This window comes from Centruroides sculpturatus, unplaced genomic scaffold, assembly GCF_000671375.1.
Source record: "Centruroides sculpturatus isolate CEXI.00-Female unplaced genomic scaffold, Cexi_2.0 scaffold1686, whole genome shotgun sequence".
In the NCBI taxonomy this organism is placed as follows: Eukaryota; Metazoa; Arthropoda; class Arachnida; order Scorpiones; family Buthidae; genus Centruroides; species Centruroides sculpturatus.
Genome location: NW_019385948.1, coordinates 132,421 through 148,245, shown reverse-complemented (window position 1 = coordinate 148,245; position 15,825 = coordinate 132,421). Strand labels below are relative to the sequence as shown.

Sequence of the window (15,825 nt, the reverse complement as noted above, 5' to 3'; positions counted from 1 at the left end):
AATCTAATACATTACAATATTTGGCAATAAACACGTTCCATATAACAATAATTCATACATTTATTTAATTACAATTCAGATTTACTTCATCCCAAAGATGAAAACGAAAATTAACTTTCTGTAGAGCTACTCGGTCCGAGATTATCATTCGCATTCCAATTTTGAGTAGTAATAATTGAGGAGAAAAATATTGTGACGTGATTTGATTTAATTTTTGTGGCAGGAATTAGAATCAACGTTTTCTTGATATACTATATAAATTTACATTAAAAATAAATTGTGAATAATGTGATGAAACAGTACAAGATAGCACAGGAGATAAACAATAATAAAACATAAAACGAATAGAACCAATATTAAAATTATTATTCTCAAAAAATTACGGCAACGCGATACATGGGCGGTCTGCCAAAAAGAGAGGACTTTCTGTAGAAAACTACCCTATTTAGGTATCAGACACTTGCACAGTGTTCAGTAGTTTTATCCACTAGGCCACTGGTAGACACTTAATTTTTCGTGATTCCCTAATCGTTTTCATTATTTCTAACTTCACGAATTGAAATTTTACGTCGCATGAAACATCGTATACTTGGAAACTAGTGTAATTTTAGTCATCCAAATGTAGTTTTAGCACTAAAACTAANCTGTGTCTATTTTTAGAACTTAAGGATTAAGATTATTAGCTTATTTTGTACTTTTAACACAAGAAAAATAAATTGTGAATACACAAGAAGTAAAACAGTGCAGCCGCAGATAAAATTGACGTTTTGGCAACTAAAATAAATATCCTCTCTTTATACTCACTGTTGCCTCGAATAACGGAGGCTGCGAACAACGGACTTTCCGTTCGGCAGTTACGTGAGGCGAACAACGGTCTTTCTGCGAATAAGGGCTAATGATGTTTCCACTCTTTTGCCGTTGCCAATTACAATCTGCTATTTTTATAATATATTAGTATTATTAGAATATATTATTAGTATATCTTTAGTAAAGAGCGCCCGTTGGGATTCGGCTTGCTCCCTTGTTTATTACATACATCACCTCAGTGCAGGGTATTTACATTTATTCAAGTGCTGTGCAATTGATGGCTTCTAAAAAAACAGAAAGATGATTTCAATTGAAACAAAGCAAGACATCATCAGAAAAAGTGAAAGTTGACAAAAACTTCCTTGTCAAATGAGGAGAGGTTTAGGAGTTTACTAACACTCATTATCCAAACAGAGCTCAGGCCAACAGGATCAATGATCTCTACAATGACACCCTTGCCCGTCATTTCTGACAGGTGTTGAAGAAGAGAGAGAAACAGACCACTTTTGACATGTTTTTCAAGAAGCAAGCTTCCAAAAAACAAAAAATGGAACAAGAGGAGATGACCCTGCAAGCTCCGGTAGCCTCTCCTGCATCTGACTCCGATTAAAAAATAAAAAGAGACCTGCTGCAATGTGTAAAAAGTCTGTATCTGTATGAATGTGTAAAGAAAGTGTTCCTCCACTTCCTCCTCACAACATCTCACTACCCGGCATAATTGGTGACTGCTGCATTTTCATTTTTTTTACGGTACTGTACGGTTATTTTATGCTGCGGAACGAATTATATGTTTTAACATGTATTTCTATGGGAAAATGCGTTTCGTATAACGGACTTTTCACTTAACGGACGTGCACCTGGAACGGATTAAGTACAGTACGTTATACGAGGCATCACTGTATTTTGTATCTAGATCTAAGTACTTTTAATATTGTCTAGATGTTTTTCTCCAAAATTTATAACACGTAGCCTAATGAATTTAGATGTTTTATATTTTTATCAAGATATTTTTTCACAGAATTTATAACAGCATGTAGTCTATGAGATCCAAATATTTTTATTTCATTTTTTAGATATTTTGTTTCCATTAGAGTTGGCAAGACTGAAACTTACACTGGCCACGTCATTGTTGCACATGTCCTATGTTAGTCATGCAATTATTTTGTACTGTACATTAAATTAATTTAATCTCCAAAATGCCAAAAAGAAACTGTGTGTTTACTGATGAATTAAAAAAGGATTATCCGTTTTTGAAAAAGGTTTGTGATCGTATTGACAAAGTGAACTCTTCTTTCAGAATTTTCAGTAAATCGTGGTGGGCGTTCGGAGATTAAAAATCACTAGAAATTGTGTGATACAAAAGGCAAGCCTAGTAGCAGCGGAAGGAACTTCCTCAAATATATTGTCATATTTTAAAGGTACCGGTTACATATTAATAAGTTCTTAATAATAAGGTATATTCAGTTGGGTTATTAAAAAGTACCTTTAACTCATTGTTGTTTTTTTGTTAACACCTTCTTTATTTAGCCTTTCCAATCATAGGTACTTTTCTTAGTAGGCTTTATTTTCTGTTGCGAGTATTTTCTCAAAATTGTCCCGGTTTAAGAAAAAGTATTATGGTAAGCCTATTAATAACTCTTGTGATTAAAGATCAAGGGGGAGATAAAGGGGGTCTTGTGTATCTTCAGTAGGATCACAATTAATGACGATTTTTACTCGTAATTAACATTTACAATTTTTTATAAAACCCATCCCTATCCTCAAAATTAAACTTTTTTTGTCATTTTATAACAGTTAAAATTATAAAAAGTTTTAAAATAAAATATGATAACAGTATGGCAATATTTGGTGATGGCACCACCAAATATTGCCGGGAAAGTTTAGTAACTTGTTGCTGGATTTTTTTTCTGATGTTAGCTCTAACAAACTGTTCCATTCACAGCCGAATATCAAATTGTGATCTGCCAACCAATCAAATTTCGCCAAATATTTAAACTCGACATCCTCGAAAACCAGTAAAAACGTATTTTTTGCTCGCCGGTAACCTCCTATTATGTAATTTTCCTATTCAAATGCCACCATACCACTGGGTCGGATAGGATGAAGGGACTGTTGCAGAAGGGAATTGAAGTAATTCGATCAAATGTAGTAGTTGACCTCCTCCTGAAAAGAGGGTGATCAATGACTACTAATTAAAACCGGTCTACTATTAATATTTGAAAAGTGATCCGTGTTGGACAGGTCGTGATCTAAGTTCGAAGCTAACCTTAACGTTCGAAAAACTTCATGTAAGACTTGTTTAAATAAAAAAAAAATCTTGTAAAAATGAATGCAAGAATAATTGTTTTTATGTGATAACAAAGTGTTTATATTTTGGCAACAGATTGTATAAACTTTTTTTTGTATAAATTTGAAAAAAATTGTAAACCTATAAACTCTCACGGCCATCCACCTGTGTCTGTTTGCTGTCTGTCTTTTCTTAATCTCGAGATAGATGAAATTCGAGACCAGACGTGGAAATCTTAGAGCAGGAGGCCCAGATTAACTGTATACGAACTTCCAATTTGGAACGGAAGTCACATTACTTCGATTCAAAATTTTTCTCTGAACTGAGTTAGATAGATAACCTGTACCAATCTATTGCTAACAGGAAAAGTATGATGTACATGGGCAAGACATTACTAAACTTAAGTGCATTGTAACGAAATACAGGTATCCTTCGTATAACACGGTAGTTAAGTTCCGAAAAGTGCCGTGTTATACGAATCCGTGCAAAACAAAAGAAAGGGCTAATGCAAAACAGAGGGTTAAGTTCCAAAAGTTAGCAAAAGTATATTACTCTTCTAAAAAAACAGCTGATTTGCGATGACTGGCAAAATAAGTTTAGGAGAATGTTAAGATAAAATATCTCCAGGAAATAAAATTTTTATAACAAATTGCTGTATCTTTAGCGAGTTATATTTAAGATTTTAACACTGGAATATTTCGCAAGAATTCCGCGCAATTTTAATTGGGAAAGACACAATTGCATATATAGTATCGCTTGGAAAGGCAACGCGCAATTTACTTGAAAAGTAACGGCAAAAGGCTTTTTAAAAATTTGGACTTTGGAAAAATAAAATAAATTCTAACGCAGGTTTTAAAATATGTATGTAAATTCGGCAAAAATTTATTTTACTAGTCACGAATTTTGATGAATTGCACGTGCGGACGCCTTTTCCCCCGTACTGTTAACTGCATGATGGAAAGTTACACCGAAGCCCAATAATGAGAAACTATGGATAAAAACGGTATGTTTAAGTCTTTTACCAATTATAACATTATAATTTCAATTATTTTTAACTTTAATTTACGAATAAGTAAATATGGGCAATCAGCGTACGAGATCATAGTACAAGTATGACGTAGTGGAAATGGGTGCATGTGAAGAGGATTCAGAGAAACACAGAATGGCTGCTACTTTATTTTTGGGGATGGGACTAGAGACTACATTTGACCACCAAAGGGAGGTGAGGAGTTTAAACTTTAAGTAAAATAGGACACGTGATTTATGCACGAACTCTACATAATGCTATCGTCGAGTGCTTCAATAGACGAAGAATATTTCATTTTGATAAATAAATAACCTTCGAATTCCGTGAGTTGTATTTAGCGTATTGATTGACAAAGATTTTGAATATTCAATATATACCTTACAGGTTGACAATCATCTCCGTTAAAGTATCGGCAGTTGGAATACGCCATCATTTAAAAGATACAATACCCCTCAATCATTTTTAAATGATCTAATCCTATCATTCCTTCCGTGGTCGTTAGACACCACAATCCTATTACAGGATATTTGCTCTCAGTTTTTATCCTTTTTCTGATAAGCCCAATCGTTATATTGAAAAATCTCTCAATTTTAACTGTGTAATGTCAGTTTATTTTCTTACTTTTACATCACTCAGCTGTTATTTTCTAATTGTTTCCACCAAATTTTGTGTTGTTTGTACATAATCAATATTTAGTTTTACTTATAGTTCGATAAATTATTTTCAATTATTTTTATTTGTTAATGAAAGAATTGTTAAGAATTTTAAAATTAAGTTTTATTTATAATTCACTGACTGAAGTTAAGGAAACTCTTTTTTATGAAGATATTCAGTAAATAAAATTAATAAAAAATTTTGACACTAGAGGGCAGTAAATAAAATTAGAGCTTTCTCAGGAAATTTTAAATCAATAATTTTAATAATTGATTTTAATAATTAGAGAATAAAATATGTTAATAAAATGTTTAAAATATATATACAAATTTTTATACATTAATAACTTACGACGCTTACTCGAAAATATTGATATTAAAGTGATAAAGTATTAACTCGAGTAGAATTTAATACGTTTCATTTTAATATCTTCATCCATTTTTTCCAATTTATTCCCTTTATATCATAACAATATTTTATATCTAAAAAGCAGAGCGTATCAAAGAATTCGTCTCATTTCTCTAGTCCATGCCTTGAACTATGAATTACGTCTTTACTGCTTAGTTTATAAGCCTATGACACCCATAATCAACACAATACTACAATGTGGCATTCCATTACCAGTAATCAGGAAATACGTTCAGAAATTTTAACAAACTTTGAAGACAAACGGCCCCTACGTTATTTAAACATTAGTTTCTGAATTTGACATTAATAATTCAATTTAATTTTGGATAAATTTTTACACGATGCGAAAACACATGATAAACATTTCTGATTTTGTTTTTTAATAATCCTTACATATACAGTATTTATTTATTTATTACAAATATTCAGTCANAGGAATGCTTTATTGCAATTAGTTGAATAATGACATATCTTACATACAGAAAACTTTCTAAAATATATTAAAAGTTATAAATTAAATGATTTAAAAATGCTTTACAAGTAAAATGTAATTCAAATAGATATTATTAAGAGCTAACAGAATAATTTTCATGATGAACCATATGATTTAGGAATGCTTTATTGCAATTAGTTGAATAATGACATATCTTATATACACAAAACTTTCTAAAATATATTTATTTTTAAATAATCTATCCCAATTGCCTTTCAACAATGTAACTCGATTTCGTTTGATCTTCATTTGGAACCTTCTGATCAATTATTTAATTGTCAATTTTGCTTTCCTCGCAGTCTTAGAATTTTAGGTGTTCGCATTAGAAATTCTTCTTGCATTTATCTTCCTTATTGGCGTTTTAATATCAATCAGCTCACTTTCAATTTGTTACTAATTTAGAAAACATTTTGTATTTCGAATACCACAAACATAGATCGTACTATGAAAGTATTTTTCATTTAGTTTAGTGTTTTATTATATTGTCTTTTGTTTTTCTGTGTTTTTTGTACAAATAAATAAAAGTATTATATAACAAGTGAACTACTTAATAGGTATTGTTGCGAAGGGATGCCTTTATTGTCTTCGGGGCATCATCTTATATGTATAGTAAACATTTAAAAAAATAAAAAAATACATAAAGGAAGAAGGAGAAAATAGAATTTAAAACATCTATCTTCAGATTTAATATCTTGTGAAATGTTTTATTGATTCTAAATATTTAAAAATCGGAATACAATATATAATTTGTGTAAGTTTTCTACATTTTACAGAAATTTCTACAAGTTTTAATTCCTCAAAGAGTTATACACTTTAGGATTTTTTATGCACTAGTACAAACTTTGAAAAGACTGAATTAATTATTTAAAAAAATAATAAAACAATCAGAGTTCTTATATAGCATTAACTGTCTACGTTACGACACAAAAATTGCCTTTCGAAATCCATTCATTTCATTAATTAAAAAATAAATGCGATATTTTGCGATATATATTTTTTTTTAAATCAGAAAATTGCTTTAACCGTGACATAGATTTTGTAATTAATTATTTCCATCTTTATTCGAACATTGAAATTATAAATTGGAATTCTATTCTCGGTGCCACACTTTAAATCAATATTATTACAATTTGCAAACTTCGAGATGAATTTTTATATTGTGCTTTCGATCAGAACAAAATTTTCTTTTAATTAAATATTGGTTTCTTACTTCAAGCAACGAATCCTTATAACATTTTAAAAAGAAAATGATAACTGATAATGACATTTTTGTTCCAATTTAAATTATCAAGGAAATATACAAATGGACATTCTTGGTTTATTTAGACATATTTTTTACTTCTGTTTGAATTACGCATTTAGTTATCCATTTTCTAAATGAGATATAAATATTTGAAGTATTTTTCCTTATTTAAATAAAATTTATGCAATTTCAAGTTTTGTAAGCTTAATTTACGTAACGATCCGCTGTTTCCAAAGATTCTTCTATTATAATTTTATTTCAAAATACGATGTTGTTCTATTAATATAAAATTCTTGTAAATTGATGTTAATAATAATATTTCTATTAAATTACGACACATTTTGTCGAGACAGATAATTAAATTTTTAAAATTGTTAATAATGATCACCTATTTCGATTTATATTATATAATTTATCTCATAACAGAACGTTTCAGATAAGATTAATTTATTTGTAAATTTTCACACTAAAATATTCTGCTAATTTGATAGAGATATGAATTTGAATCTAATTTGGACACATACTTTTAGTAGGTTGTTCAGATCAGTGTCGTTTCATATTTTCACAGGTGCCGAACGCCGTAATGGGCAAAATGAAGTCAGGATTTACAGGTTTAAAGGGCCTAAACGGCATCACTTTTTAAGATTTCTCTAGCAAGCCTGTGTCATGAAGCTATTGTATACAATGAAAAAGTAGATTATTAATTTAATTAACTTATAAAATAGTGAAGAACATAAAATTTGTATTTCTTGTCAATGTAAACCTGCAATATAAGCTATAGAATACGATACGTTTACAGTCTTCTTCCTAGACATTCAGTAAGCTACTAAATTCTTCCAAGAGTATTCTTACCAGTAACATTAGTTTTCTTGAATAACCAAGGCAGTCAATGTTTTTTTTTTTGAATTTTGTAATCAAAGAAAAGATGTATTGTGACATTTATAAAAGTGCTCACTAGTAGCCGAATGGATAAAACCATTGAATACTGACTTGTGGTCCCTGGTTCGTGCATTACCAACGGGCTGGCCGCGAGGAGTTTTCCGGATTTTCTTCACGCTAATAACGTCTAAATAGGAGCTAGTTTTCCGTAGAAAGTCCTCTGAGAGGAAGCACCCTCTCGACAGACGGCTCGTGTGTTGCGTTGACGTATCCCACCGAACTAAATCTTCACAAAAGAATTTTGGGGTTCTTTATAGTTTAGTACGCAAACGGTCACATAGATCTCTTTTCGATAAATCAACCTCTAGACTTGTTTCGCGTCATTTTAAAAACTCAACTAAATGTAAAACATTTCGTTAAAGTTTTAGCATTAAGCCTAGTATATGGAATTACTTAAAATGGCCATTTGAAATAAGAAAGAAGACAAACTACGTGAAATTTGATTGAAGCATTACACTGAATTTGCATGCCACAAAATGGGAGGCAGTTAAATTTTAATTCTAGATCTTGTCTATCTGAAGGCAGAATGAATTTAGGTATTATTTCTAGTTCACAAGACAGAGAATTTAAATCTTGTTTCGAATGCGTAGATCTGATTTTGTCCAATTTCCAATGAATTGTTATAAGGATCGTACTGACAACAACAGTGATTTGTAATAAAATGCTTATTTTAAATTATAACAATAATAAATCTATAATAAATTCTAAACATTTATTTAATTTAACTTGTTTTTGATTAATTTAATAATAATTTTACATTTTAGATTTATCTTATAGTGTTGAATGTCATACAGAGAATCTGTTCTCAGTCAGATCCTGAGAAAAACAATGAAAAAAGTATAGTAGCGTGTCAGTGACTCGTGGAATCTTAACTTAATGTCGTCTAGAATTACCATTTCTTTTTCTTTTGCCGTTAATTTTTATCTTTTTTATTTCAGTATTTCGTAGAAACTAATTTTGCGTCGGAAGACTTATAATTAATAGTGTATAAATTTTAAAGATGATATTTACTCTTACTATAATCTATAATTATCGTATCAAAAATTTTGAATGTAAACAATATTAAATTTTTAATTTTTTAAATATAAAATCATTTTAAAAATTAATTTATATTAGAAATCTATACTAGAATTAATTTGATTTTGTCATAGATTTCAATTCAATGGAATATTTTTAAATAAATAAGCAGTATATTGTGATTTAATAACTACTCTTTAGAAATTCTTCTTAAATTGCTTTGTTAATAAATTATAAGTATGTGTAACTTATTTTAATTATATTAATATTTTAAGAGTTAGTTTATTTATGAAAAATCGGCAATTCTGATATTTATTTTTTTTTTCAAAATTATCAATTTTAAATAATTTCCGTTTTACATTATTATTTAAAATGAACAATTTAGAGTAGTAATAATTGAGGAGAAAAATATTGTGACGTGATTTGATTTAATTTTTGTGGCAGGAATTAGAATCAACGTTTTCTTGATATACTATATAAATTTACATTAAAAATAAATTGTGAATAATGTGATGAGACAGTACAAGATAGCACAGGAGATAAACAATAATAAAACATAAAACGAATAGAACCAATATTAAAATTATTATTCTCAAAAAATTACGGCAACGCGATACATGGGCGGTCTGCCAAAAAGAGAGGACTTTCTGTAGAAAACTACCCTATTTAGGTATCAGACACTTGCACAGTGTTCAGTAGTTTTATCCACTAGGCCACTGGTAGACACTTAATTTTTCGTGATTCCCTAATCGTTTTCATTATTTCTAACTTCACGAATTGAAATTTTACGTCGCATGAAACATCGTATACTTGGAAACTAGTGTAATTTTAGTCATCCAAATGTAGTTTTAGCACTAAAACTAACATTACACGTATATAACGAAGAAAACTAAAACTCAGGAACGTGACTAAAATATTATTGTGGAAACATTCCTTTAACATGTTTCAACATAAATGAATTAACAAATTTTATAGAATATAGTAACGATTAGCAATAATTTGCAATTAGTTTAAAACAGTGTGCTAATTTTTATGCATAGTCTAAAAACTGACGTAAAATATAGAACAGATCGCTGCGGTATCTTTTAATTAATAATTTTTTAACGTAAAGTGTTTACGATATAATGAACAATTGTCTAATAATATTACTCAGGTAGTATGTAATCTGAAAGATTTACATTTGGCCACACCACTTTAAGATGAATTGGTACCGAGAGAGTAAATTAAAGTTGAATTAGTTCGAATGTTTCGAAAGTTCTCGTAATGAAAACCCAAATTAAAAATATACAGTACATTACCAAATTAATTTAGGATGACGTAATATTTGTGTTTTATAATTACAGTTATTTGTTATCGATATTAATTAGATATATTGTTTAGTATTTGTGCAGAACAAAAAAAAATATGCAACAAACGAATTATTTTTCATCTTGATTAGAAATATATTTAAAATTAGATTACCTGTTACCGCATCTCTATCTAAAATCAAGGTTTTTGTTTCGTGATGTTGATTTCGTAGAAAAAATCTATTTTTTCGGAGTAAAACAAAAAGCTGACTATGAAAATGTTACAGAAAGTACTTGAAATCATGAGTCAAAATATCCATGGACCTCGTCTGATTTAAAGACGGATTTAAAATTAATATTGAAAATTTTGGAGAACGGTTGACAAAGTCTTCGGTATATCGTTCATTTTCTTAAAATTTGTATACGTAAACATTATTTTAGTAAAGTTTTATTTAGTAGAACATCTGTGTTATTTCTGATAATTAAGTTTATCTTAGTGCACACTTGATTTTTGTTATTTGTGTTAGTTTCTGTGAGAATGATTTACATGCCTTTCTAAACTGAAGGATCATAATTAAGTTTTTTCTAAAGATTTGGGCTTGAGAACATTAAGGATTTGCTAGTTAAACAAGATACTCTTGATATTTAGATAACTTTATAAGACTACGATTAAATGGAATTTGAATCTGTAAATTTTTTAATCGCATAGCAAAGCTTTTGTATCTTTTTTACAATGAATCAGTTTCTTAATTTGAATAGACGTCTGGTATTTCGTTCATCTGCATAGTGAAGCAATTTCTGTTATTTGCGTAAGCGTTCGTTTACAACAATAAATGCTTCAGTTTTTTGTCTTTATGAAGTATTATCGATGAAACGCCTACAAATATATTGTATATGTGTGGGGTATGTGCCATACTTAATTCTTTGTTTTTAAATCTGATAACTTCTATCAGATTTCCTTCAGAAGATCGTATCTTTCTTTCAAGAGACCAAGTTCCTGTAAATAGTCTTCGTGAAGTGCACAGTAGATTCATTTTGGTGATGTGCTAAACTTCGATTCTTTTTTCCAATTAACAAATTAATGTTTATAGTGTACTCAAAGAAAATAATTATAAAATTTTCAATTTATGTGTAAGCTGACTAAAAAATTTAATGCAACTAAATTAATTATGGAATAAAATTAAATCATATAATATAATAAGTTATAGTATATTTATTAGATGTCGTTAGGAAGGAGGGAATCTTCAGATGTGCAATAAGCTTTTTAATTTTGGATTCAATGATCCTTTTCGGAAATAGTGAGTTTCAAAGTTCTAAAATGTTCCTATCATTTTATATAGAGAGTCGATAAGAAACTTTTCTCAACATTGAAACTTTGCAAAAATTCAGTATTAGATTCACCGTCGAGCCATCTGTGTATATTGTATATAATACGAAGTGGCCAGATAAAGAGCTCTGTCCAACGTGAATTTTCTCCACTAAATGTCCACTTACAGCTTTGTAATAACTTTTATATAATAACTATTGTATCGCCTACCATTGTATTGTGACTCCAAAATTGTACCCCATTTATTCCTTTCTCAATCAGAAGAACTGTGTTCTATTGGATTATCTATGAAAACATTAATTGCTTTAAATGTTGTAGCTGTAACCCATATATTCAGTAAAGGAATGGTTTTAGTAGTTTGAAAAATGTATGACTAATTAAGGTATTTCTTTCAGTATTTACCCACTGGTCTCCTATTACAGAGTAATAAGCCCCAGCCTGTAAAAACCACAGGGGATACGTATGTTTTAAAACATAACCCCCGAGATTTAATTGAAAAACTATCTTATTCTATCTATTAAAATTTCCGACATATTTGCAAGATGTTTGAGATGATAAAAAAAAATTACATGTCATATGATATGTCGTTTGTATTTGCGAAGTTTTTATTCCTTGCTTATCTACGGCGGCGGAGCGATACACATTCAAGATCCAGCATATCTACTCCATTCTTATTCTGGGAAATACTATAGTTTTGTCGATATATACGTTGAAACCTGTCTAAAATGGAAACCTGTCAAGTCGGAAAAAAATATTCCTTACCGGGCGATTTACACCAGGTTTTACTGTATACTCAATATATCGAAATTACAGATACATTGATTCGAATTTATCTGTAATTCACGATTTTCATAAGATTGTTTTTTTTATTTTCGTAGATAAATTTTTAATAGACACACATTAAAATAATGCAATTAATCCGGACTTCGGGCAATCCGAACTTAGTAACCTTCACATAAAAAAAAAAATTATTTGAGTGTCCAAACAATGGTGACAATCGATAAACTCATATGACAATTATACTACTACTGTACTAAATCTAATACATTACAATATTTGGCAATAAACACGTTCCATATAACAATAATTCATACATTTATTTAATTACAATTCAGATTTACTTCATCCCAAGGATGAAAACGAAAATTAACTTTCTGTAGAGCTACTCAGTCCGAGATTATCATTCGCATTCCAATTTTATAATAAGGTTAAAATAAATGAATTAATAATAAATTAAATAAAAATCAGCATTTTTTTTTTAAATCAGCCCCACACGAAGATTGCAATACTCTCATATGATTTCTGGTGGCTTTGAACGTGATGTCTTCCTTCTTGTTTCTGTGAATCTGTGTGTTAATAAATTGCTATAAATAAATTAATTAAAATATCATCCTTGTATTAATAACTGGATAATTTTTCAGATTACAATACATATGTGTTATTATGAAAGCTTACGAGTGGCCTTGGAGCATTGAGGACTTGTGTATGATACTCGGTGGTAACTCGGAGGCTACCCTGTATTACCAAACAAAAATATTTTATTGAACAGAATTTAATAATATTTAAACTTTTATTAATAAAAATGAGATATTGGTTGTTATAATTAAGATTTTTTCATATTAAATTTCACAGAAAAGTATTAAAAGTGTTTAAATCTCCTGTTTCTTTCTTAAAATGAAACAATGTGGATTTGGCTTAAATATAGAATATAGGTTATGTATTTTTTAATTAAAATGTTTTCTAAAGGAGAGTAGAATATGCCAACTTACATTAATCTCTGACCAATGTGGATGTATCCATTAGCACTGCGAATGAAGAGTAAAGTCTTAGATATTGTATATGCGCGTGTATAATTTGAATGTGACAAACGAACATAAGTTCACATTCAAATCTTTTCCCTGTGCACGTTACATTTTTTCCTTTATTTATTTATTTATTTACAGAGATAAGTCGGCCCGAATTTCCTGGCTTCCCCGGCTACGCAAATTTTTGTTCTTAGAATTAATTCTTAAAGATATACATTTCTCGATATAAGTTATAGCTATCAAAATTATCTGAAACTATTAATAATTATGTACAGTATAATAATGATTTTGTATTCTATTCATTTCATATATATATACACACAATAAATTAAACTTCTGTATAAATATGCCCTCCAGTGGCCTTGTGGATGAAATTATTTACCATTGAAAATTACTTTTTCGCGAGTTTGTGCCTTACCAAAGGGTTAGTCGCATAGTTTTCTGGGTTTTCTTCACATGTCTAACACTAAATAGGGGTCAGTTTCCGATTAAAAAAATCTTTCCGGGAAACATTTCCTCTGTCAGATCACATATGCGCTACGTTCTCTTATCCATCAAGCAATCAGCCCACCTATCTGTATAAATACGAGTATATTGTTATATGTTTCAACTATTTATTACATTGATATCATGTAGAATATAAATAATTTTAGCATATATTGTAATTTACCTAAGTTTATTTAACTTTTTGATAAATCAGTTTCTAACTTTAGCATTGAAATAAATATTATCATCATTATATACCTGTATTTTAAATGAAGTAATGAGTTGGGAAAGGAAATGAACTTAAAAGTGTTTGATTATTTTTTCTAAAACATTATTTGCAATATTAAAAATATTGCAGCACCCGAAAGACAATCGTAATAAGCATTTTACTTTCAAACTATATACAATAAATCTCAAATTTACCAATACGTAAATTTAAAGAAAAATAATGTAAAATTTTATATATATAAACTGTAAATAATAAAATGACATATCGTATACTGTATATAGGTTTTAGTTTAAGTATTTCGCGAATGAAACTAGTGACTGCCTCGAAGGATTATAGCTCCATATCATTGTGTAATTTTCAAATTTGGTTCTCCAAGTTCGGTTCTCCATTGCTTATTTGATCCGCTTCTAAAGTCGTTCCTGAATGGATAAAGTTTTAATCCCAGTGTTCATTCGACATTATATGAACTAATGATGCTTTCTGTTTCAGATTTTCTTAAGTAAATTGATATTAAAGCCAATTTACTTAAGTATATTAACACTATAAGTAGGTATTAACTTCGCTTGACGTATCAACTGACAGCTACTTTAAATATTTTTAATTGATATTCAAGAACGTGCTTACATTATTCAAGGAAAGTTTATTAACAATTCGTTTGATATTATAATAGAACTCTCGTTTAATAATTAATTAGGAATTTGTTTAAGATTTGTTAGAATTAATTAGGGATTCGTTTGATGTTATAATAGAATATCTAACGAACCCCTAATTAATTCTAACAAACCTTATCTTAATTATTTCCTGAAATATCTTTTTAACTTCTCATTTCATCATTCTCTTTGTGTAATGTATTATATTTATTGAATATCTTTACAGAATACTTTCTTCACTGAGTTTACATTAAATTTTATCATTATTTTTTCTGAAACCATGCGATTTTTTAAGTATTGGTTGTATTGATATATTATTAACAATAAGCTGTGATTTGAAACTCATTTTCTCTCTTGAAAAGTATTAGTCTGTATTAACAGTATAATTATAGAAATATCCACGTATAGCTTGTTTCAAATACAGGTAACCCCCGTATAACACGGCACTTCTATAGCACGGATTCACTCTAACACGGTTCGAGAATTGGTACCATCCCCCGTATAACACGGCACTTCTATAGCACGGATTCACTCTAACACGGTTCGAGAATTGGTACCATCCCCCGTATAACACGGTACTTTTATACCACGGATTCACTCTGACACGGTTCGAGAATTGAGTAAAACCCTCGTACAACATGAAATGTAATAAATTTTTACATACTTAAGTACTAATAGTTTACGAAAATAATAATTTTCGTAAACTATTAGTACTTCAGTGTGTAAATTTTCTTTTCTCGTCTCCATGCACATGGTCCTTCGCGAAAATTGTTTCAATTTTGCCATATCTCGACGCTTCTGCTTCTGGTGTTGCCAGATGTTTTTCCCTTATTCCATAAGTGCTTAGCACCATATAAGGAAATTTATAAAGAACTTTTAACTAGAAACAAGCGATCTAAAATTACATACTTTTTGCAAAAGGTAAAGCATGAATCTGAAAAATAATGCAGAAAAATGCTCAGAGGATAAGGATAACTTGCCAAAAATAAAACGCTCTCGGTTAATAGTGCTTTTAGTGATGACAAAGAAATCATTGTTTAATTTATATTAATATGTATCACTTAAGAAAATTTTAATAAAGATATTTATCTTAATTATGAAAATATAGTAGCATGTTTTTTAATTTTTGGAACCTAACCCTCCTTTTCGTACTAGTTCTTTGTTTCG

The 15,825-nt window shown here is 29.4% G+C and overlaps 1 protein-coding gene across 2 annotated transcripts in view; it reads left to right on the top strand.

The window, feature by feature from the left end:
* The first annotated feature begins 4,069 nt into the window (after positions 1–4,069).
* LOC111612754 (sodium-dependent noradrenaline transporter-like) overlaps positions 4,070–15,825 on the top strand; it is a 37,446-nt gene continuing 25,690 nt past the window's right edge. The window contains exon 1 of one of the 2 annotated variants that reach the window (XM_023354004.1): positions 4,070–4,097. In XM_023354004.1, coding sequence (XP_023209772.1) covers positions 4,085–4,097 — 13 coding nt within the window. In that variant the 5' untranslated portion in view covers positions 4,070–4,084. Of the gene's footprint in view, positions 4,098–4,253; positions 4,317–15,825 lie in introns of those variants that run through there. The other variant, XM_023354005.1, reaches the window with a different exon arrangement.